At 43.9% G+C, this 23,128-nt stretch overlaps 1 protein-coding gene across 1 annotated transcript; it reads left to right on the forward strand.

The window, feature by feature from the left end:
* The first annotated feature begins 1,120 nt into the window (after nt 1-1,120).
* On the forward strand, nt 1,121-22,250 carry si:dkey-32e6.6 (extracellular matrix protein 2). The gene is made up of 10 exons (XM_064303869.1): nt 1,121-1,589; nt 1,668-1,799; nt 2,347-2,555; nt 3,503-3,959; nt 4,241-4,356; nt 5,729-5,861; nt 6,265-6,422; nt 6,895-7,034; nt 17,913-18,239; nt 20,415-22,250. The coding sequence occupies exons 1-10, from the start codon at nt 1,430-1,432 to the stop codon at nt 20,590-20,592; spliced, it is 2,010 nt and encodes a 669-aa protein (XP_064159939.1). The 5' UTR covers nt 1,121-1,429; the 3' UTR covers nt 20,593-22,250.
* The last annotated feature ends 878 nt before the right edge of the window (nt 22,251-23,128 follow it).

Raw genomic sequence — 23,128 nt, forward strand, 5'->3', positions numbered from 1 at the left:
CACTCTGGTTTAAAGAACAGTTGTCAAAATGCAATTTGATATTGCAGTTTGGCTCATTGATTAAGAGGACGTTGCACACAGTTTAAACGGCACAGACTGTTTAGTCTGTGTGCAACGTCAAGCTTGTGACATAGGTTTGGCTATTCTGCAAGCGGAGGTAATTCGTTTTCAGCAAAAAGAAGTTTGCTCATGAGTATTATTCTGTTTTGAATAGATGTAGATGCCATAGCAATACCTGAATGGAGGCTCTGTAGGCAAGTTACCCAGTCAGTTATGTGGTTTCAAAGTGACAGTATTATAGACTCAGAACAGAATGTTCAAGGAGTGTTTAGTATTGGCATTTTAAAAAGCTTTTAAAATTGAACTTTTGTTCTCTATTAATGGAAAAAAGGGAGGGGTGTGTGCTAATTTAATTTTTTGGTCATAAGAAAATAACTTTGTGTATACTTAAGACTGGAGGACCATTCTGCCCGTGTGGTTGTGGAGGAGGTGGTGAAATGCATCACATTTAATTCTGGCTGCTGATCATGCCAAATGTCAGCCTGGGTTTCCATCTGACTGTGACTGAAGTATTCTTTCCTCGTAAGTTCAGAATGTTTAGCATCATGTTCCAGTTCCACATATCAAAAGTAAAGGGCCCATCAAAACGCTTAGATTTCAGATGGCTTTGCAGACCAAACTTGGCTGGTGTAGCGGTTGACATCTGCGAGAACTAGGAGTGAGGCAAACAGGGATACTCTGTGACTGAGCTGCTAGAATTTCTTAGGAGTGTGGCCACTATGTCTCTGAGATTTTGGTGTGTGTGTGTGTGTGTGTGTGTAGGGAGGAGGGGATGGGGGGGACAAAGCTGCCTTTCATTCTGCCCCAGACCTTACTCCTTTTCAAACATATGCTACCAACGAAGCGTGGCCAACCTAGATGCCTCCACTGAGATGCACAAAGGGACTGATGTTGAATATCTTTTCTAATTTGCCCATATGGATTGACCCAAAGGCTTAAAAGAATCCAGTCTCCGGGCCCTATGGTTTGGTCGATGCCATCGTCACTACCATGTCTCAGATATGCTTCTCTCACTGGAACTCCACCTTGGTTTGTTTGTTTTAGACCCGGGAATGGAGGGAGTGGGGTGGGGGTGTAAAGAGAGAGAGAGAGAGAGAGGGCAGAAAAGTGGTAGGTGTGTTTTTTTTTTTTAAAGGAATGAATGAAGGGCTTTGTTGGACTCATTTTCCGTTTTTTTGCCTTCTCCCTCGTGTCTCTTCCTCTTTTCCTTTCTGCTCCCACCGTCGCAGTTTGCGTGAGTGCGGAGAACCGCACTTCATGGAGGAGAGCATTTAAAGTCCCTGCTCCAGTCAGTGCTGCAGGCTGAGCTTTTTTTGTTTGTAGGAGTCTTAACAGCAGCACACAGACTCCAGGAGAGCTACTCTGCACGATGTACAGGGCTGCGCTGGTCTACCTGAGCGTGTGCTGTGCCGTGGCCTCCGTCGCGGACGGGAAGCCGCAGGCCAGGAAGGAGCAGAACGGGAGGGGCACGCGCGACCCGGCAGCCATCGCGGCGGACACGCCTGCGCCCGGCGGAACTCCGCCCGCAGGTGAGTGGAGGCTGCGGGATCGGTGTAGCGCGGGACAGACGCTCCGCCTGGTGTAACCTCCTCGTGTCTGTGCGCCAGGGACCGGCGGCCGGTGCCTGGTGAAGGGGATCTATCTGTTTGAGGGAGCTGAGTGGTCTCCTAAGCCCTGCTCGGTGTGCCGCTGTCAGAGAGGAGTTCCAACCTGTCGCTCCACACCTTGCGCTAATGGGGGTAAGAATGCATCCACATTAGAGATCACATCATATGATAATCAGTTCAGATTAAGATCACTGGAGATGGAATTATTTTGTCAATACATTCAGTTAAGTCAATACATAATTATTTTGCAAGGGATGTTTTAGAAATGAATATATTACAGCAACTTTATAGTCATAAGTATTTTGGTAATAAAGTTTTATTTAATATATATTATTACTATTTAAAATATTTAAGATCATGAATGCATTTAAACTTGGGTAGCTTAATCTTGTACAGTAAACATTTTGCAGAGTATCATCGTGCTGATTTTATTGCGATCAATATTGGTGCGTAAACAAATTTGCAATGGATGAGGGTCCTGAGTGCAGTTATTTCATACTGTGTGTCCATGTAAAGATATAATTAAGGCTGGGACTTGTTTTTCTCCATTCAGTGAAGCAGGCTCCCTGAAATGTAAAATCACTAATAGTTGCTTTTTTATATGACAGGCTGACCAGTGCTCAAACATTTTGGTTGTGTAAGTTCCAGCCTCACATGCTTTGTGTTCCTTCTCTCTTAGCTCCACTGGCCCCCCAGTCCTCAGCCCACCGGAAGAGGGGTCAGCTCCAAAAAGCAGCACCGAAGGTGGGGGGCAAACTCGGGGGGAGGAACTCCAAAAGGGACGATGGCAGCTCTAGACTGCAGCTAGCTGCTGTGTCTCCTGTCAGGAAGAACGTGGCAGAGATCAGCTATAAAAAGCAGGAGCTAGGGTCTGTTTCAGTAAAGAAGGTGAGTGGGTGAGTGAGTGTGTGGAAATTGGGACTTGCTGGCATCAGGGGACAGATGCAGTCTTTACTTCCATTTTTTTATTCTCCATATATCGCACATTCAGAAAAGTAGAGGAAAAAGTACTGGAGGCAAAATGATAAATTAAAAAACAAGGACGTTTCACATGCAACATTTGCAATGGAGAAAATGTGCAGATGTCCTTCTTTTTGAATTTATTCCCCAAACTAAAATGCTTAATTTTGTCAGTCCTACTCTTGTAACATCCCCCCACCAGTTCATACGGGCATGTATTTAACAAGTGGATCCTCTGAGCTATCAATGATTTTCACTCTTCATGGTATCTGCTGAGCTGTAGCTGCTGTGCCGATGGACTGTGCACTAGCTCCTCTTGCCCAGGCAGATCACAGTACCTTAATCAGAGGGGTTGTTATTGAGCACTGAGTCACTGGGTTACTGCAGACTGAAACCCTTTCTCCCTGCTGGATGCAGTGGGATATGCCTTACTGCATGAGACTCCCAGCCATAGCTGATAGTTTATTACTGACAGTTTTATCAGTTTTTATCTGATTCTCATTGGTAATGGCTGTCCCCCAACCAAGCTAAACCAAACCAATGTAGGCTTCATCAATATTTTTCCTTTGCCTCACTATTAAACTCAAATTAGGTTTTTAGTAATTTTAAAGATTCGGAGATTAAGTTGTAAGTGCATTTACACTGAAAAAAAAAAGAAAGAAAATACCGTCTGCATTTATTTGTAAGTAAAAGGTATGGGCATACGGAGAAATTTTGATTGAAAGCAGGCAATAGTCATTGCTTGTACCGACCATTACGCTTATGTGAGTCTGGTGAGGGAGTCTTTTTTTATAATTCATGTGTTTACTTGTATAGTCACTATGTCAACGGCATGTTAGCTTCAGCTTTCTGCTTTGTGCTAATCCCTGGGTCAGGTGACTAAGCAGGTGCCAGTGCTCAGGAGGGCCCAGGAAGCTGAGGTGAAGGTAGAGGTGAAGGGGTCTCTGCAGAAGGGCAAACCCGCAGTCAATGCCGGTACCGGGGCAACGGAAATGAAGAAAGGTCAGCAGGAAAAGAAACGGCTGAAGGCCAAAGATGAGGACGATGATGACGAGGATGAAGATGATGAGGATGAAGAAGATGATGATGATGGTGATGATGATGACAATGAGGAGGAGGAGGTGAAGGAGTCGGACGGCAAGAAGAAGGAGAGCCCGACCACCCCACCGCCTGCACGCTTTCCTGGAGCGCCATTCTTAAACCGGACCAACTTCATGGAGTCCCTCCCAGCTGGGTGCCTGCTGGCCGAATCTTTGATTGCCTGTGGCAGTGTGGGCATGGCCCACCTTCCCATCATCACTGACCTTGGAGTCAAAACCCTCTACCTGGCAGGTGAGTGTTGGAGGGGCATGTGTGTGAGTAAAGTATAGAGGACAAATTAGACAGTCAGGTACAACCTTGCCTGGGGACAAGCTAGCATTTACAGAATTTTGCTGGTACCACCAGCCAATCGCGAACAGCATACAGCATGCATTTAAATCCTTTCCTCTCAGGCCGTTCTTGTAAATAAGAATTTGTTCTTAAGTGACCTGTTTGATTAAGTAAAAGTTAAAAATATGGTGTAAGGTACTGTATGTGGAAGCTGCCATCCATTTTTTGTGTCCCTGATACAGATAACAAAATAGGAAAACTTCCATTCCGGGGCCTCTCTGGGCTGCCCAACCTGGAATGGCTGGACCTCAGCAAGAACAAGCTGGAAGACTCCTCCCTGAGCTCCGCCATCTTCCGGGTGAGTCTGCAGGGGGACGAGACGGGCCCAGCTTTAAAAAGAGCAGAGTGCTTAGTCTTCGGGCTCTTGTGTGTCCTGCACGGAGCCTGATCCCTTCGGCAGGCGAAACCGGGAGGGCGGAGCTTCCGCTCCATCCAAGGGCAGCTGCAGAACTTGGCACCACCTGGATAGACACGCCAAGCCTGGGTCACTGCGATGCTGTGGTTGAGAAAAAAAAAAATGTATTCTAGGTCAGTGAGGAAACCGGTTTCTAAAAACAGCGCAAATATTATCGGTGGGAGTCCACGTGTGCTGTGCGCGGTCCCTCCTTCCCAATGGAGCAGCGCTTAAAGTTCCCCCTGAAGCACAGCCACTAATGACTTTGTTTCTTCATGGAGAGAGCTCGTCCATGCCTCGTGAATTACCACAGCAGATACTTATGAAGGTCAGGCACCTGTTTTACCAGTTGTGTTATAAACCAAGTGGTCGCTGTATCCTGGCGTCCAGACATCTTGGCCAATTTCACCATCCCTCCCCTGTCAAAGTGGCTAATAAACCTCTCCCTCTCATATCCCCACTGGTGTGTGATTAGCATTCTGGCAACAAAATGGCTGTCATTCATAAACTATGAGGTTCAGTAACCTTGCCAAATGTAAAAGGCTTTGAGAATCATGAAGGTTATGACGAATCATTTCAATGCAATTATTTTCCATTATTTGACGTTATTGGATCACAGTGTGATCTGCCACAGAACTGTAAGTCCCAGGAGCATCTCCAAATTTATTTTCAGCAAAACCTATAAAGTTTACTGAAGCATCGGAACAGACTGCTCTGGTCACTGATGGCCATCTGACGTTATGCCAGTGGAATCATCTGATTCCCAAAATAAAACTATTAGACCATGAGAAGAAACCACACCCTTGGGGAGTATGGCTGCAGATGTAAGGTGCAGACAGATCTAGACTAATCACAGGGTTGGTGACCAAACAGATTGACCAATGAGCAAAGGCGGAAAGTTCTGGATGCCCCACAAAGGAAAGGGACTGCAGTAACTACTTCCAAATGCGGAACAAATGCATCAAAATTTTACAGCATTACCATCCTCATTTCCTACGAATGAGAGATCTCCAGAAGGCAGGCTGTTTGGTATTACTCATTTAGTGTGGTTCTAGCCTGATACTGTTCATGGGACTTCAGAACCTTTACCCTACCCTTATGCTAGGGTAAAGGTACTTGTCTGCAGTTAAATCAACCTTGATTTCACAATGTCTTGAAACGCAAACTGTGATGTGATCCGTGTAGCAGAGAAGCACAGAGATACATGAGCCCACTGTGAGACTTGCATGTTTTCGCTTTGTGTGGCATCATGCAGTCCACCCTTGACTTTTTGCAGAATCTGACACGGCTGAGGAGGCTGAACCTGGATGGGAACAGTCTAACCAAGATCCCACTGCTGCCTGCATCTCTGGAGGAGCTCAAGATTAATGACAACAAGATAAGGAGCCTCACAGCTCACAGCTTCAAAGGTGCCAGAGTGTGCATGTGTGCTCTGCTATCAAGATTGGCTGTGTCTTTATATTGTATGGCACACACACACACCACACACACACAGACAGACACAGCACACACACACACACACAGGGATATGGGGTTGTGCCATATTTTGGAAGAAACAGAGGTTTTGCCTCTAATTTTAAAATCATTTTAGAATCCATGATGGTCTCAGTAGTACAGCAGTGCAAATCCCCACTGTTTAGACTAAGCGATATGTTCTTCTGAATTCGGCAACCCTCCATCAGTGTTGTCTCTTTGGGGACTATGTTTTTATTGGAGCTGAGAATAAGCATCTTATGCCAGTACACATGGTGGCTTACCAGGTGACACATTTGCTATTCTGGGGGGTGGTGGTTTGGGTGTGGCTACCCTCAGGTCTCTTCAAGCTGCTGACTCTGGAGCTGGAGGGCAACGGTTTCCATGACGGGAACGTCTCCCCATTGGCCTTCAGACCCCTCAGGGCCGTCATCTACCTTCGGCTGGACAGGAACAAGTTTCGCGGTGTCCCGTCTGGGCTGCCCCCATCGCTTCAGGTTGATGAGAAACCATTTTGTCAGTAAAATGTATCATTTTTGCAATAGCTTCAGCAGATGCTACAATATCACACAGTAGTGGCTGATACTGTTAGTATTTTACACTGGCCTTATTTTAATGTTTATTTTAGCATTGACAGCTGGCACCATGGCATTTTAGCTTCTGTCACACAAACACAGTGGGCAGCGCGTTTCCCTGTATGCTGAAACTTTGTTTGTTTTACTCTATCCACTATTTCAGTAATAGCGTATAAACCATGATTTATTTAGTATCTAAATATTCGAAGAAAAATGCATTTTTTCCCCAGAAATGTAATGTGTTGTACTATGTCAGGTGCAGCTTTTCAAGAGTGTAAATTATGAATGTCCAAGATGAAGGGTGACTTTTTCAGTGGCTGATATTCACAGAAAGTGCTACCAGGGGTTTGCAGCTCAACATTTCAAGCGCTGAACACATTGCCCATGTGTCCAGGAGCTGCACCTGTCTGAGAACCGGGTGGAGGAGGTGCACGAGGGGATCCTCAACAAGTCGCTCCAGCTGAAGGCCCTGGACCTGAGCCACAACCGGATACGCGAGGATCGCATTGCGCCTCGGGCCTGGATCCACCTCCCGTGAGTGTGACCGCATCGTTACCGTTCGGTACCGCTTCCGCGCACGGGCCTGTCCAGGGTCTGCTCCGCGCCCGTCGCAAAGATAAAGGCCTGTCGCGTCAAATTACCAGTTTAGCTCCAGCTGAAACCGTCTGTTAAATCGTCCGTCCGTTTGATTGGCTAAATGGCTTCCATCCACCTACGCTGATGTGCGCTGGGGGTTCCGGCTCGAACAGCTGCTGTGCATCACTCATATGGGTCCAGTACAGCACATTAGTGATGGGAGAGATGAGTCACCCTGCAGTATAAAGTGATTTGAGATGTTTAAACTTTGAGATGAAAGGAACAATATAAATGCAGTGTATTCATTCATTCATTCATCCTTGTGTCTACTATCACTTTGGCCTCTTATAGCATTGGTGAAATTAATGGTGTCAGTTATTGTTTCCACTGATAACATTTCTATCATCTTGGCATTCTCGTGCTACAGTTGTTTTTTTCCCATTTGGTCAAGATCACTGATTTTTGTTCAAGTAGCCAAAACATATTTGCTACATTAGTAGAAAAAAACGAAAGACTTCTTGAATTAATACACCCTCTCACTTGCACCTTCAGAAGGCTATACTGCTTTGTTAATGATTTAGGTCATCTGCACATATGTTTGAAAAGCAGAGCACAAGGTACAACCGCCATGCTTTCAGGGGTTTATGGTAAAATGGGAAATGCACTGCTTAAATCTCAATATTTTATGTCAACATTAATACTTCATAAATCACACAGTTTAGGAAAGGGAAGTGTACTGTACTGTGCATGCTTTGGGTAAGGGAGATTTTGCATTTCTCTCTGAATGCATACTACACTCCTATGCCTGCGACAGTATGTTAGATTTTAGATTTTCAGTGAAGTCATCCTTCATGGCTAAGTGCATCCAAAAACTTTGTAATGTAATTTCTCCACCAACCACAAGAGGGAGCAGTGCTCCTGTAGTGTCCTGCCAGACTCACTGAGCTGAGAACCTTTTTTTTTTCTTGTTCGATGCGAGCACTACTGCAAAAACAACAGTAGGACATTTTTATCATGCTTGGAGCTGATTTTAGTTAAGCTTATCAAAAAAGTAAGTAAAAAAAATTAAGTCAGCAGCAGAAATATTCCCTTTTTTTTGCTGGATGACATATCCAGCTGTTGTGATATTTTTTGTAATTATCTCCATATTATAACCAAGCAAAACTGATGAGTGATTAGGTGACAGTTGATTGCATGGTCATGGCAACATCTGGAGGCATTTAAGCAGATACTTTTTAAAAAAAAGAATGATTGATGACTCTGTATGCAGACAAGACAGCGATCATTGTTCGGTCATACAGTATGCTCGATTTGTTCAAATATGGTCAACTCCTATGGGTTTTTGTTGCCATGGAGTCCCTGAGAAACATACCGGGGTCTTCAGAAGTGCATACATACATGCATTGTGGGGGTGTCACTGAATTCTTCAAAATATGCTCGGTTGCTATTGAGATTCAGAGAAGTTAAGGGAAGCTGTTAGACAAACCTTAGCACTTTATGTCTAACCACACTGTGACTGTGGAGAAGCATAGGTTCAGGCTATGTGATTTCAGCTGCTGACTTGGGTTGTAGAAACAGCTGTTTATGACCAACTTTGGCAATGATCTTGCGTTCCAAATTTAGGGACATGAAAACTTGCTAAATATAACTACTTAGCACCACCAAGAACAACCTCCATCATTCTTGAGCACACCATACCACAATGAAATATTATGAAGACGTGACGTAGTCATAACCCCTGCCCATGGAATTCTGGATGGTTGTTGCAGCACTAATTGTTTATTTTTGAATCACCACGACTAATCTCCATCAACTAAGTATTTACTTTTGAGAGTATGTGGCTGAAATGAACAGGGCCATGTGGTATATTCTCGAAAAATTTGAATTTTCTGAGAGAGATTGAGAGATAAGAGATGGGGACAGCAAATACATTGACCTACTACTGAAAATCTGCGTATACATATGTGAACAGACATACACACTGTCCTATGTACAGTGGGTGACTGTAGTGAGTGACAGCTATGTAGCTGCACTGCAAAACACTGGTGCAGTTCCAAGCATTCGTTGGCAACTTCTATTTTTTCCTGACCTTAATTAGCTTGCCCCTTTGCTACAAAACATTGAATTATGGGGGCCCTGAAATGTAGTTTGGCTGCAGAACAATGGCATCTTGAAGAGAGCACCAGTCTTCCCAGTTTGCCAAATTCATTATTTTTCAGAGAATTTTTATACCGCCATAAAATTATTATTTTTAGCATTACAGGGTCAGGGCCTCCTTTAAACTTTTTTTTTGTTTGTTTATGGGATTTTTCCGGCCATCTTGTTCCAGTTTAGTTCCATGATCTTTAGTGTATCCTGTGCACATTGCTGAAGTCCTTTTCATAGTTGGGTGATTTATTGGGGAAAGGAGGTGATTAGTGTGATTTATGCTCCCCACTCCTGCCTCTCTCCTTCTCCTGTCTCCTCCATCCCTGAGGTTCACAGTGTGTAATTGTACTCTATGGGGATGGTAATAATAATTGTAATTCCATTATTTTATGTGTTATAGTATATTTGTCTGTACATGGCGATATATTTTTATTGCACAAGGACTTAAGAAGAAATGAAATGGTGGTTAAGTAAAATATGAATTGAACCCCAGAGCATTGAGAAGGCTGGAGTAAGTCCGGCCCTGTGCTTGTTTTCTGGGGAACCCTGGGAGATTTTATTTGACGATGTGTCCTGGGGGCCTGTGAAAATCTCCATCACCCCCAGCGAAGAATAACTAGCTGAGGGTAACGTGTTTCAGATGAGTCCGGGACTTGGCTTGTGTGATCCCTCGGTGTGATCTTGGGCTGCCTGCCAACTCTTTGGGGTCCGTTTCTGAACGCATAGAAGATGACCAAGATGAGAAATGGCTCCGACAGGATGCAGAAATGGCACAGGGGACAGACTCTAATGCACTCAAGACCACATTATCAAAGAAGGCTGGGTGGGATGGAGTGAAAGCAGCGCTGTTCAGTGGTGACTCTTGAGGGAGGGAATGCCAGGACAACAACCCCCCAGCGAATGTCGACCCCACAGAAAAATCAGCCAAGCGCAGACCTACCTCTGAGGCCATAGGGAGTGATCTCCAAGTGTATGTTTTCAGGTTTCTGGGAATTGTTACACTAAGGAACATCTAGTTGTTTTGTACAGTGCACATCTGAAAAGGCATACCCACTCCATCACACTTCTGCACAGTGGCCTTTGATGCATTCTGGTTTCTCTAAATTCACTTTTTCTTATTTTGGTTAAACAAAGGCGAGCTGTGGAAACGAGTGGGTAGGTAATGGTCATAATGCATCTGTCATCTCTTATTAAATTGGACTTTTAATCTTAATGACGACTCAGACATTGCACCTTTCACTGTAGGTGTCATTTGAAGCAGGTGGCTTGAGCATCTGACTATGGCCCTGTTATCTGATCACACAAGTCTACTTCTGGTGAAAGACATTCTGTTTTACTTTGCTCAAGCAGGGTTTGCCAATTTTCTCTCGCTTCCAGATTTCTTGGATCTCTGCTTCCTTGGTAAAAGCTGAGTTTTAAAAGCCCCCTTAAAACCCCCCAGGTTCTTTCGAAACACACTCTCAGCCCAGTGCTTTCGCTCCCATAAAAATGTTGATCCACAGTCTACAAGCCATTACACGCCCCCACCCTGCCCCCCCCCCCCCCCGCCCCCCAGCCCCCCGGCCCCCCGGCCCCACACCAAAAAATGAAAAGACAAGTGTTTGTTTTTTTTGATAGTCTGTCCAGTGTGGACACAAGTTGGATTGCATTACAGTGCAATAAATCCCTGCAGTCTGTCAGGAGCCAGTGGGGTGCACTTCTCAATGTGACCCCAAGAGTTTCTCTGAGGCTGACTGAAGACATTGTAATGTCTCGGGTTTATGAGACGCGGAGTAGGCTTTTGTGTGCCCAGCTGTAGCTGACGGTAAAGTCTGCAGTTTTCCCCCCCTCTTTTCAGTGGGAGGAATGCACACTCTGCAGTGCTGTGTGAGACTGCAACACGTTTCCACTCGGTTCACTTAAGAGCTCTTGAAGATCCGCAGTGGCCGTCTATAGAATGAGTGTTGCGGTCGCTCACGTCCCCCTTGACGATAGATAAGAGAGGGGACCTGTCTGTGCACGAACCCCATTACTCTTAATGGAGGAAATGCCAGTGGATGTGAATGCTTGTGACTGAATGCCCCGAAGTGCTAAAGCAGACCCCGGAGGTCTTGTTTTCCCCTTCCTGCGTTTCTGCTGCATTTGTTTCTAATTAGGACAGGGGTTCCGAGACCGAATTCACATGGGATCAGAATTACAGTTGTCGGGGTGAGGTTTTTTTTGCTGGTGGTGGTGATTCTGTTCATAGTTGCTGGGGGTAGCTGTGTGTGGCGGGGGGTGATTGCAAGGCCAACGGACTGGAACATGCTCTCTGTCTAAATCATATTAAAGGCAAAATTTGTGGTAGTGCTCAAATAAATTCATTTTCTGAAGGTACCTTTAATTGATGAATGACTGTGGTGATAAAAACAGCATAAAAGAGGGTGAGTTCAGGAAGCTCTGGATTATGACCAGAGGTCTTTAACATGGTGTTATTGGTGTTATCCTAATAGCTTACACAGCCCATCAAAATGTCAAGTATTTTATGAACTCGCTACTTTGAGAAGATAGTTCCAAGGGTAGCAGACCAATGGCAATAAAGAAAATAGCTGATTTTGTTTTAAGTGTTTTATATATTTTTCTCACTGCAAATCTTTTTTTTAATGGTGGAAAATGAATAAGCATTCTGGAGAATGGTGTCCTGGCTTCAGACCGGATGCAAGTTTTATAATAGCTTAGATAAAGAGTCTGAGCCTTGGAGAAAAACCATTACCACCTGCAGGTCTGAGCAGATGCGTAGCACACACACACACACACACACACAGTCACAGACTCACACAAGACACATTGACACACCGGCACACAGACACACCGACACACACACTAACACACAAATACACACACAGACACTCACACTTAAGAAAAATTAGCAATTGAAATCCCTTTAGAATATTTATTCTCGTGTTAATTAAATGATGATAGCCAGAGGTTTATATTTGTACCCGTAATTCTGGGCCAACTCACTATTAAAGTGGTTTCAGTGGACAGTGTCTTGCATCTTATTCCTGAAATCAGGTTAACTGCATGACAGGACAATATTTTTTTTCATAGACAGGTAAGCTGCTGATGTACTATATATAAGGTTTCTTCCTGCCACCCAGCTTTATAAAAGTGGTGTTATTACTCCTTGTCACTTTAAATGGTTTAAGCTGATTGTGTTTTATGGTTATGGAAAGCTTGATCTGTATGCTTTGTGATTTAGCATTCTGCTGTGTAACTGTTCATAACTGTTGCATTTGTATTCCTTTAATCGTAAATAATTCAAACTGATATTGCTCTTGTGAAGTCCTCTTAAAGGATAGTCTCTATAGAGTTGCTTGAAGAGAAAAATGTTTTTGAATGTGAAGTAATTAACAGATTTTTCAGTGAAAGTCAAGGATATTAATAGGACCGCCTTCCTTGGTTGGTTGTTTGTTGTCAATTTCAGCAACTTTCAAAAACTTTGTTTTATTTCTGTTCTGTGTGTTTCTTTTCAGATTATGATTGTAGATATTGATAGGTTTCAAATAAAAAAATAAATACATTTGGGGTCTCCAAACCCACTCAAATGGAATGTCCAATTTGCTAAGTACAAGCCAGCTTGTACACGTCCTCTGCTGATGGCTTGTGAGAGTGAAGATAACTCGCAGTTCTCCTTCTAAACACACTTGATCAGCCAGATGCTTCTTTTCACACCGCAGCCACAAGCGTTCATGGAGCAGGGGCAGAGGAGACCCAATCATACGTATGTGCAGAGAGCAAGCCACGGGCACCCAGAGGGCCACCGGTGGTCACTTGAGCAAGGAACACTGGTGACCGAATCCCTCCTATTTATCTCTTAGGTGATGTGAAGCCACAGTTGGCACTGGATTTGATCAGAGCCTGTGGTGCTCAGTCATGCACTGCTAGCACCGCTTCTACAGAGTGAGCAGTCCAGGAGCCCTTAGTTTTCAGCTCCTGAATTATAGTTAAATGCAGAATAGTATGAAAATCAGGAAATGGCACATATCCGTTCCCTTTGAGAGGTCTTGTTATTTCAGCCACGGTTATATAACTGTAGTTGTGTAACCCTGACATTAGACTATTCTGGTCTGTGTTGGCAAGCACGGTGGGGTGGTGATGGGTTACTTTGGCTCCTGGTAGCTGTTAGCAAATAATGCCCCGAGGGCCATTGTTCATAGTTTTCCTTGGTCCTGTCCTTACAGAGTCCTCTTAAGAGTCTGGTGTGTGTCAGTGGTGTCTGTCTCTTTTAGATTATGTTTTAGGAACATTTGCAGAGCAGCGACTTTCTGATGTTACAAGAGTTTGTCTTTTTTTAAGCATCATTCCTGAAATACATTTGTAAATACTCTCGGTTATGCATGAGTTAGTATGTTTGGGCAAGTGTGTGCATATTTGTGTGTCTACATGTGCGTCTGTGGGTATATGTACGTATGTATGTGTGCATGTGCATGTGCACACGTGTCTGTGCATGCATGTGTGTGTGCGTGCAGGTTTGTGCAATTGAAAAGAGTATGGTGTTTGTGTGGATATGTATGTTTGCCATTAGACATAGTTAACGTGTGTTAGGTCAGAGTAGAAGAGGGACAGGAGGGCCTCCAGCTGGCTGAATTGTGTTAAGATGGACCATGTATTTTCTGGGCCACCATCTTCTAGCACTGGACACGTGTTTTCTTAAATATGGCATCAAATGAAAAGCATGTGGAAATGAACATCCGAAGGCGATTCAATTGTCAGAAAAGCATTTTTCCAAATGGGGGGAGCACCGGTAATACGTTATTATCTGTATTTAACAAAAACCCTGCTGTATTGCTGTCTCTGCAATTTTTTTCTTTTTGTTTTGAATATTTATTTTTTCTTGAGGCCAAAGTTAGGTTTTTTTTTTTTTGGTCAAAGAGGGACTCAGATGTTTGGGAGGAAAACCAGCTGATACACACTGTACAGTATCTTTCATTACTGTCTGTTGGAACGATGCATCTCTAGATGCACTTCAGGTCTTTCTGCATTAGACATGCTCAGCCAGGCGACCCAGCCAGGGATGATCAGGCCCCAGCTTGTGTTCTAGGGGCTGTGTCTCACCCAAGCACCGGTCCTCTTGATCCATCTTGGGTCATCTTCAGGTTTTTTCCGCCGCCTCGCTGTTGTGGCAGATGGCTTTCCTTCTGTGTGACCCCGTGATCAGGGGTACCACCAGGGATTTTCAGCCCCATGAAAAGATATCTCACATGGGGCCCCACCACCCCAGAGAATCCTATGTTCTAATATTTTCTCAGGGCCCCTGTCAGTCAGGGCCCTAGCAACCCCCCTAACCCCCCACCCTTACAGCACCCGTGCCTGTGATGCCCAGTGTGTCATTGGCTCTGCACAGGGACTGCCCCGCAAAATCTCTGCACCCTGTTTCCGTGGGCCAGCACCTTGCCTTCCAGCCTCTCTTGTGACAGTCACTGACCGGCCCCTCACACTTGGTCACCTTCCTCTCAAACGGCTTCTCCTTGTGGAGAATCTTCACACTGGTGTGACAGATTTAGAATGTTGCATCCGCGCAGATGATGTCATCAGATGCGCGTCAGATGCGCTTGAAGAGAGTCATAATTTTTGTATGGACAGCACAGACTGACCGAGTGTACCTACACTGGAATATATGAACTCTCCACGTGCAGCAGTCTCAATGACAGTGAGGTGGCATCTATATTTTTTCAGCACAATTCCAATATCTTGTGTGCGTCCCTATTAGCATGTAGCAATGCTCATACCGGTCTGGGCGTAGACATTACAAGGACAATGTTTTGTCTCCATGGAATACAATTCAGTTTTTCCACAAGCACCGATACGCAGTCCAGAGTTCTCTGGCTCAGGCAGCGGCACTGCGGCTTTCTAACCATATTTTGCCAGTTTTTAGACCAATTTTCTCCTTTCTCCTTTATTTTGAAATGTCCAGTCGTATTTTTTAGGCCCATCTCCTCACTCTAACATCCTCTGCCAGCGCTCTCCTTTGAAGCACGATCTGTCAGCCGCCATTTTTGTTTTTCCACTCTGCAGTTCATCGACTGAGCTGTGCACTCATTGTATTGGAGAAATGCACACCATGTACATAGGTGAGTATAAGTGCCCAATTAGCTGGTATCACACTTGCAGGTACATGGACATTCTCTTGGTCTCCCAGGTTGATTCTGTGACCAATTATGTGCGACCATGTGGTATTGCATATGTGCTATTAAAGCTTTTTTTTAAAAAAAAAAATCTCCCTATGGGATAGAAAATCCAGCAAAGGGTGGGAGGTTGTGGTTGACGTGGTTTAGTGTTCACTCCAGGGGTGGGCAGTGGAGTACCCTCGCAGCGCAGGGGGTCAGTGAAGATAACCATATTTGAAAATGGAAAAATCAAACCCAGTGAACTCACCAGGGGAGACGACAAATATTAGATTCAGTTGTGATGTCATGTGTAAATCAGACCAGATGCTGATCCTCCCCAACAACGCTCCTAAAAGAAGGGAGTCCCTCACAGGGAGGGAATGTTCCAGTAAATAACCTGGCCGACCAGAAACAGACTTTTCATTGCTGTTTCACATAAATACTTTTTCTAGACTGAAGAAAACAGGAGTGCTACAGGTAAAATTTATTTAACGGTTGGGGCAAACTGTGCGACGTTACAGCCAGTCTGGCACCTCTTATCCTTAATTTATGAAATTGCCCTGCATTCCACAGTGCTTTTCATGAATCTGGAGCATCAAAGGATGTTCCTCTCCCCCGCAGTGCCCAGCACTGGAAGCCTGCATGGGCTGCATCTGTCCCATAAACTCTGTGAAGTCTGGGTGGGTGTTTAAAGGCTTTATAAAGTTTTAATGTCCTAGCCTAGAGCACAGTGCTGGGGACTTGTGACATGATGACATTTTACTTTTTTACTGATTACATGATGTTACCGTTTACTATTATGTGAGGGCCTGTGTCACATAATCACAAATCTACTGTGATTCAAATTGATTTGTTTTTTTTTTTTACTTGTTTGTGGGTTGGCATGGGAGATTGTTTTATGTGTGGAAGTCTTCATACAGGTTGTTTCTTATAAACTGTTGTAAAAACTGAATTATGTCCAAGAAAAAGGGACAGGGATTGGGGAAGATGATGGGGAAAACTATATATGGAATAAAATAAATAAAGGTTGTTATTTTCTTTCAAAAACATACATTTTGTCATGGAAAGTTCCCTATATTCCTGGAAATAGATTTGCAAAAATCTCCATGGACATTTTCGTAATTTACCAGGAATATCTCCTCCCTTTGCAACCCTAAAGAACCCTTGAGGACCTGTAGAGTTCTGAAAATGATACTTGACCTGGACCTTACTTGACCGCCTCCTACCCAAACCTGACCTGAACCAAGGGTAAATTATTTCTTCTCATAACTGCCCCCAATCCGACCCAAAGCGCAACAAATAAGAAGCCACTTTGTAAACCTATCAATGTCTTTTTATTTATTATGAATTAGTTTAGGAAAACACAGTAGCACAACACCAACTAATTTCCTCTTGGTTACAGGTCTAGTACTTCTTTGGCAACTACACAATATTAGGCCAGTAAAAATGAATTGGACATGTGAAGCTTAATGTCTCCAGTGCCAGTTACAGTTCACAGTTCTTTTAAGTAGAGTTTTGCACTTTCAGGGCTACCACGGCGCAATATGGTGAAATGCATACACATCATCCCTGCGTTTCAATTACATTTTAGAATCCTGAGCCTACCTCGACACAAACTCAGTCCTTCCAGTGAACAGAAAGTACTTATTTTGTCTCATGGTGACAATAACGATGTCAGATATAATGAGGGCTCAAAATGAAATTACAGCAGTACATTTTCTCCTTTTCTCTATAACTTATTATTCTACCCTATCCAAGTGACATCTGTTTTTTTTTTTTTTTTAACTGTGGAAAGCTGATCCATAACTGACTTTATTGACTAATTGCGTGTCCAGCTGTTTTCAATCAGATCAGTTAGCTATTATACTAATACCCTGAAGAAGGCTGTTTTGCCATCATGCATGGGTAGTACCTGCTTCTTGGTAGTCCTTGCAAATAAGGGCCCCATTGAGATTATTTTAAACTGCAGGGATTTATCCTAAAGGTTTCCGTGTACATTATAGACATCTCCCCTCAGAGCGTGTTGGCACTCCTCCAGCCTAAAGGTTTTTTTTGTCTGTTCTCATTGCTTTCATAGGAAGTGACCTTAAAAATGGCTGCTGGGCGGTTCACTGAGGCCTATTGTCTCAAAAGGAATCCAGACCATGCCAGTGCCCACTGTGGCCGGCAGCTCCACAGGGCGATGCCCAATTGGCATTTCCGTTGCCCGGGGTATGGGAGGTCAGTGGGTTGGGGGTCTGGCTTTCCCAGCAACCCCTGCTGGTGGGGCATCCCTCTTGCTGCAGGTTGAAGCCGCATATGAAAGGTCTTCCTCCAACTCCACTCTATGCCAGCTTAGCTGTAGTCTGTGTTGTGAAATCCACCACTGCAGATGTCTACATTCTCCCCATTGGGGTGATAGTGGGGATAGCACATAAACATGGCAGCAGCTGCTGATTGTTAGGCATTCAAAATTGGGTATAGGAGTTGAACATGCTCAGCCCCATATTGGGTGCCACATTTCTTATTTTTAAAACTGTTACTCTTACATAGTCTTCTACGTATTCCCCTGAATTCCCAGTAAGTTGGAAGCCCTGGATCTCTCCCATAACAAGCTGGTCCACGTGCCGTCCTTCCTCCCCGTCGCCCTGCGCCAGCTCACCCTGCACCACAACCAGATCGAGCGCATCCCTGGGTACGTCTTCGGCCACCTGCAGCCGGGCCTGGAGTCGCTGCACCTGTCCTACAACAGGCTGGCCGACGACGGGATCCACGGGGTGTCCTTCCTCGGCCTCTACCGCACGCTGATCGAGCTGCTCCTGGACCACAACCAGCTGCGGTCCATCCCCCGAGGCCTCCTGCTGCTCAGGACCCTGCAGCTCGTCAGGCTCAACAACAACTTCATCAGGTAGCCCACGCTCCACCTCTCTGATCCACCCGTCTCACCTGTACTCCATCTGTACTCCACCTGTAGTCCCTCCATTTCACCTACTCAACCAGCTCTCCTTTTTTACATGACTTTTTATGCCTCATTGACAAAAATAAAAACTAGTGGCCTGTAGGGGGCGCTTTGGCGCCTGGCTGGATTATTCCCATCATAGTCAAACCTGCTGTCATCTCCTGCTGGGGGCTCCAGGTCAGAGTTGGCAAAGATGTAACCCAGAGTCTCCTTTGCAATAGATCAGGTCTGTACTCACAGAAAGAGATTTTACAGACTGCATCGCACTTATTAATGTTGGTCTGAATGTTCACGTTTTTTGTGCAATGTACAATGTAGTTATAAAAGGGTTTATTTGGCAGTAACGACAGCAGTGCATAAATGCTACCAAAAACATTTGGCTGTATATGTTTATGAGACCAATTAGTGACAAGCAGTAAAGAATGGAGATTGGGTGCTGGAAAGTGGAAAATGAGAGCTGTAAGCAGAACAAGTGTCAGGAGGCGATAGAAATTAAGTTTAAAAGGTGCTGTTCCACCATGGTGCATCCAGCTGGAGCAGTCATTCTCTCCTCGGCTGGAATCACATCCTGGCCATACCAGCGCAGGCTGTGACTGGCAGGCCTGCAGAACAGCAAATAATTGGTCTCACCCGGGCAGACACCGTTTCAGTAGGTGTTGGTTTCAGGAGGTGTAGATTTTTCAGCAGGTGTAGATTTCAGTAGGTGTAGATTTCAATAGGTGTTGGTTTCAGTAGGTTTAGGTTTCAAGTAGGTGTTTCCTTGTCCCATCTCACAAAGAAACTTCTCCTCCTGGTTGATTGGCCACCTCCTGTGTACCTGTGCCAGGTGCACATGAAGTGTACTCTTCCGGTGCAATGAGTGCAGCACACCTGGTGGTCTGTAGAGTGAAAACAGAGTGTGTGCTAATATGAAAATTGGCAGAGAGGACGTTGCAGCATTGGAACCACGTCCTAATGGTTATCCCAAACGATTCATAGAAAAATAATGAGAAAATAGCTTCTCAAATGTAATGATTGATTCTGTGAAATGTATTTCTAAAAAAATGTTTTGTGAGCAACAACGAATTGTGTATGAGGGAGACCATTATAAACCCTATCTATATGCACTATTTTAGACAGAGAAGGCAGGGTAGCTCTAGGACATGTTTCCTGCTGCTATGATTACTACTCCATTTTACAAAGGAGAGCATCTCTTATTTTTTGGTTCTGGCCAGGACAACACATCAATAATATATGCCTATTTGAAGAAATTCTGTGCAACAATTAAGGTTTTATTTCAGTCCAGCATTGTCATTTATGTTTTCCTTTGAGGTTTGTTTTTCAGTCAGACACTCATCCTTGCAAGCATTCATCGTCTTCCCTCTTTTTTCATCTCGTTATAATCTCATTATCTTTGGCTCACAGAATGTTCTTGTCCTCAGAGCAAGATGGAACAATAAACAAATTGGTATAGGTGTAATTAGTATTTAATTTTCTCCAAAAAAAACAGGCTGGGCCGATCGAATCAAACATTAAGGATGGAGAGATGGGAAGGAATTTTTAAAATTGATAAAGAAGTATGCATTTATTTCTGTAACCATCATTAAAGAACTGTGTGTTTTTGCTGCTCTGTGAAATGTTTTTGTCGTTAAGAACTTTCTTCCATTGCAAAGCTCCATAAAGCCATAATTGCCCTGGTGAAATAACAGTAAATATTGTGTTGCCAAAGCACTCCTAACAAACCATTCTCACATCAGTTACAGTATGCTTTCAAAACTGATATGAGCCCAAATGGGATAAACCCTAAATGGGGAAAACTCACTGCTAAAGACTTGGAAAAAGATCATATAATTTTCAAGTCCCTCTCGCATAGCTCACCCTTTGTTCAATGCTGGATATGCTGACAGAACAATCAAATATGATTCTCGGATTAGCTGATTATGCTCTTTATAACGGTTCCTGCTTCAGCTAACTGTGCACATACTGGGTCTAAGAGTGTTAAATATCCTTTCTTAGATTTACTGCTGCTCTTTAAAACATATTGGAGTGAGAAATGTTACATTAAATTCATTGAGCATCTGCTAGATTAATTTAAGGTAGATAATTGCTGCTACATGCTCTTGATTGTGCCCCGCCCTCCACCAGGTACATCCCCCTGGACTCCATCTGTGACACGCGAGTCAGTGAAGACTCCCCCCTGGTCTCAGTCCACCTGGAGAACAACCTGATCGACCGGCGACTTATCCCGCCAACCGCCTTCTCCTGCATCAGGACCTACCACAGCGTCCTGCTGAGGCCACAGAGACACGAGGAGGAAGAGTAGGAGCTGCTCCCCCACCTCATCCCCCCTCCATCCTACTCTTCACCCTCTCCTCTTTCGCTCTCTTTCCTCTTCCCACCACTCATTCTTTCTAGCTGAGCTGCTCTACCCCCAGTTCCACTTCCTGTGGACAGCAGACCACACTGTAACATCACACTGAACTAACAAATTCAGCTAATCTTGAGCTATGTTTCCATTAGCCTCTATTTATACACCTTCACAATGTTGTTTCTCAATTTTGTGCCTTGTACATATACAGTTGTCTTTACGTAGGCAGTTTTGGACAAGGAGAAATTGCTTGTCTAAATGTGTATTACAGCAAATTGAAACATTTTCAGTTTCTAAAACACCTGTTACACATATTGGCCACATTAAAAAAACGAACTATACTTACAATATGTGCGTATGATTCATTAATTTGTCGATTGCCACAAAGTATGGACCTTGCGCAACTCATGTCATGCCATGTTTCCTGAAAAAAAACACTTGGAAACTGCACAGGGGAAAACCATTGCTTTAACTTTCCCAGGAAAATTTGTTGTGTAATGGTAATACAGCTTTATTGTTGACTGAATTAATTAGGGAATTGCATGGAAAAGCTGATGTATTGTGGTCCTCCTCCAGAACTGGAGTTAAGTTGCCCTGGCTTATGTCATCTCCTCTCTCATCGTAATTCATCTGCTTCCTCATGCATATTTATTCGCCTGGAACCTCCTCAATAACCTGAACCTCAATCCACAGAAGTCTGTAGGAATATACGAGGGGTGATTAAACTCACGGCTCTTGATTTATCACAGAAGAAAGGAAGCATTTCATTAATCTCACTCCATTCCTCTGCTCTCTACCTCTACCTTTCACATGCTCTTCCCTTTCTCACGACATTGACTTTCATGGCTCCGGTCCTGCATCGTTTGTTTTGCCATTTGTGTTCCCCTGCTACTATTCTTGTTCATACTAACAGGCTTCTACAAAAAAGATGCTTTGCTATCAGTAGGAGCAGTACAATGTGTTTCCAGTATGTGTCGAATATATATCCAGTATCGAGTCATTGTGGAAACTGTCAGTAACAGTTATAGTCAGTGCATGACTGCATCAATGAAGTACCCTTTGTAGAGAAAAAAGCTCATGATTGTGTCAATGCTAAAAATACAACAACCTTAAAAAGTCTTAATTCTGCTTAAATTTTGTGTGTGTGTGTGTGTGCGCGTGTGTGGGTGTGTGTGTGTGTCTGTGTCTGCCTGTGTGTGTGTGTGTGGTGTGTGTCTCATTTGTGTGTTTGAGTGTCAGCCATAACTAGCAGCACTGTGACAAATGTGTCCCAGGCACATAGAGCCCTATTGTTTGTCCATGGAACAATGGGAAAACTTGAGAAAAAATGTCAGCAGGAAAATATCTGCGTGTTCTAAATGAAATCGGCAGCACTGTCTGCCGGTTAGTAAAAACCAGACTATCCCCAGGAGATGTCCTCTTTCATTGCTGCCAGATGACCCTTTTTGCCTGATTGGGGAATCAGTTGTGAATATCAATTCATATCCATTTCCTTAATGAAAATAAATGTCTTGTATTTTTTTCCTGCCATAGCTCTTTGCTTGTTTTCAGATCTCTGAGAAATGTGTGTACGACTACATACTTCCCTGGTAAAATAAAGTATTAATAACAATTATAATGAAATATTTTTGTTGGGCATAAATATTTATTTGATGTGAGGTAAAACCCACATGTGCAGTTATTCTGATAGTACTGAGAGTAAAAACATCAGTTATCACTCACACGCAGGCCCGTGAGGTAACGTAGGACTCTATTCAAACCCATAGCAGGGCATCAGCATCTCCTCACATTGCCCTCTACCTTCGTTGGGCAAACAAATGAACTCTGCTCAAGGGGTGATCTTCAGTCATTCCTCACTGCGAACTGATTTCCCCAATGAACGACAGCAAACCAAAATCATTCGTTTCTTATGCGTTCAAGCTGAGGGTTGAGATTAGCGTGCATGAGCCTGTTTCTCACTGCAGTTGGTCTTTTCTGTGCGGAAGCCTCAGAGAGTCCAGATTACTCTCTGTTTGACTGCTGTGTTGTTGAAGCCCAGGGAGATTTGGCATAAAAGGTGTGTAATTGGACACATGCAGAAAATAATGTGTGTGCTGTGCTGCCCTGCTGCACTCCCATGCATTTGACTATTTCTTTAGTTTTTCTGCTGAGTGGTTTGATTTTTGGTTTTCCTGTCAATTCGTGTAACCTTGCTAGCTATTTGATCCACTCCTGAAGCATCTGTGTTGTGGCTAACTGTGTTGTGGCTAGCCAATACATCACCAAACACTGCATGTATTATTGTTGACACTATCACTATATAGTGCTGACGGGAAAAATACTTATAAATATAGTGTATTTCATTCATTGTTATTAGACAAGAACTGTTGTCCTGTATTCAGTTATTGTGTTAATGATAACATTGTCTTTTAGATAGTTTGTCCTTTGACCACAACACAGTTTGAAAATACACTATATGACCAAAAGTATCAGTACATCCCTTGGTCTGGGG

Source organism: Anguilla rostrata, chromosome 13 (genome assembly GCF_018555375.3).
Source record: "Anguilla rostrata isolate EN2019 chromosome 13, ASM1855537v3, whole genome shotgun sequence".
Classification (NCBI taxonomy): Eukaryota; Metazoa; Chordata; class Actinopteri; order Anguilliformes; family Anguillidae; genus Anguilla; species Anguilla rostrata.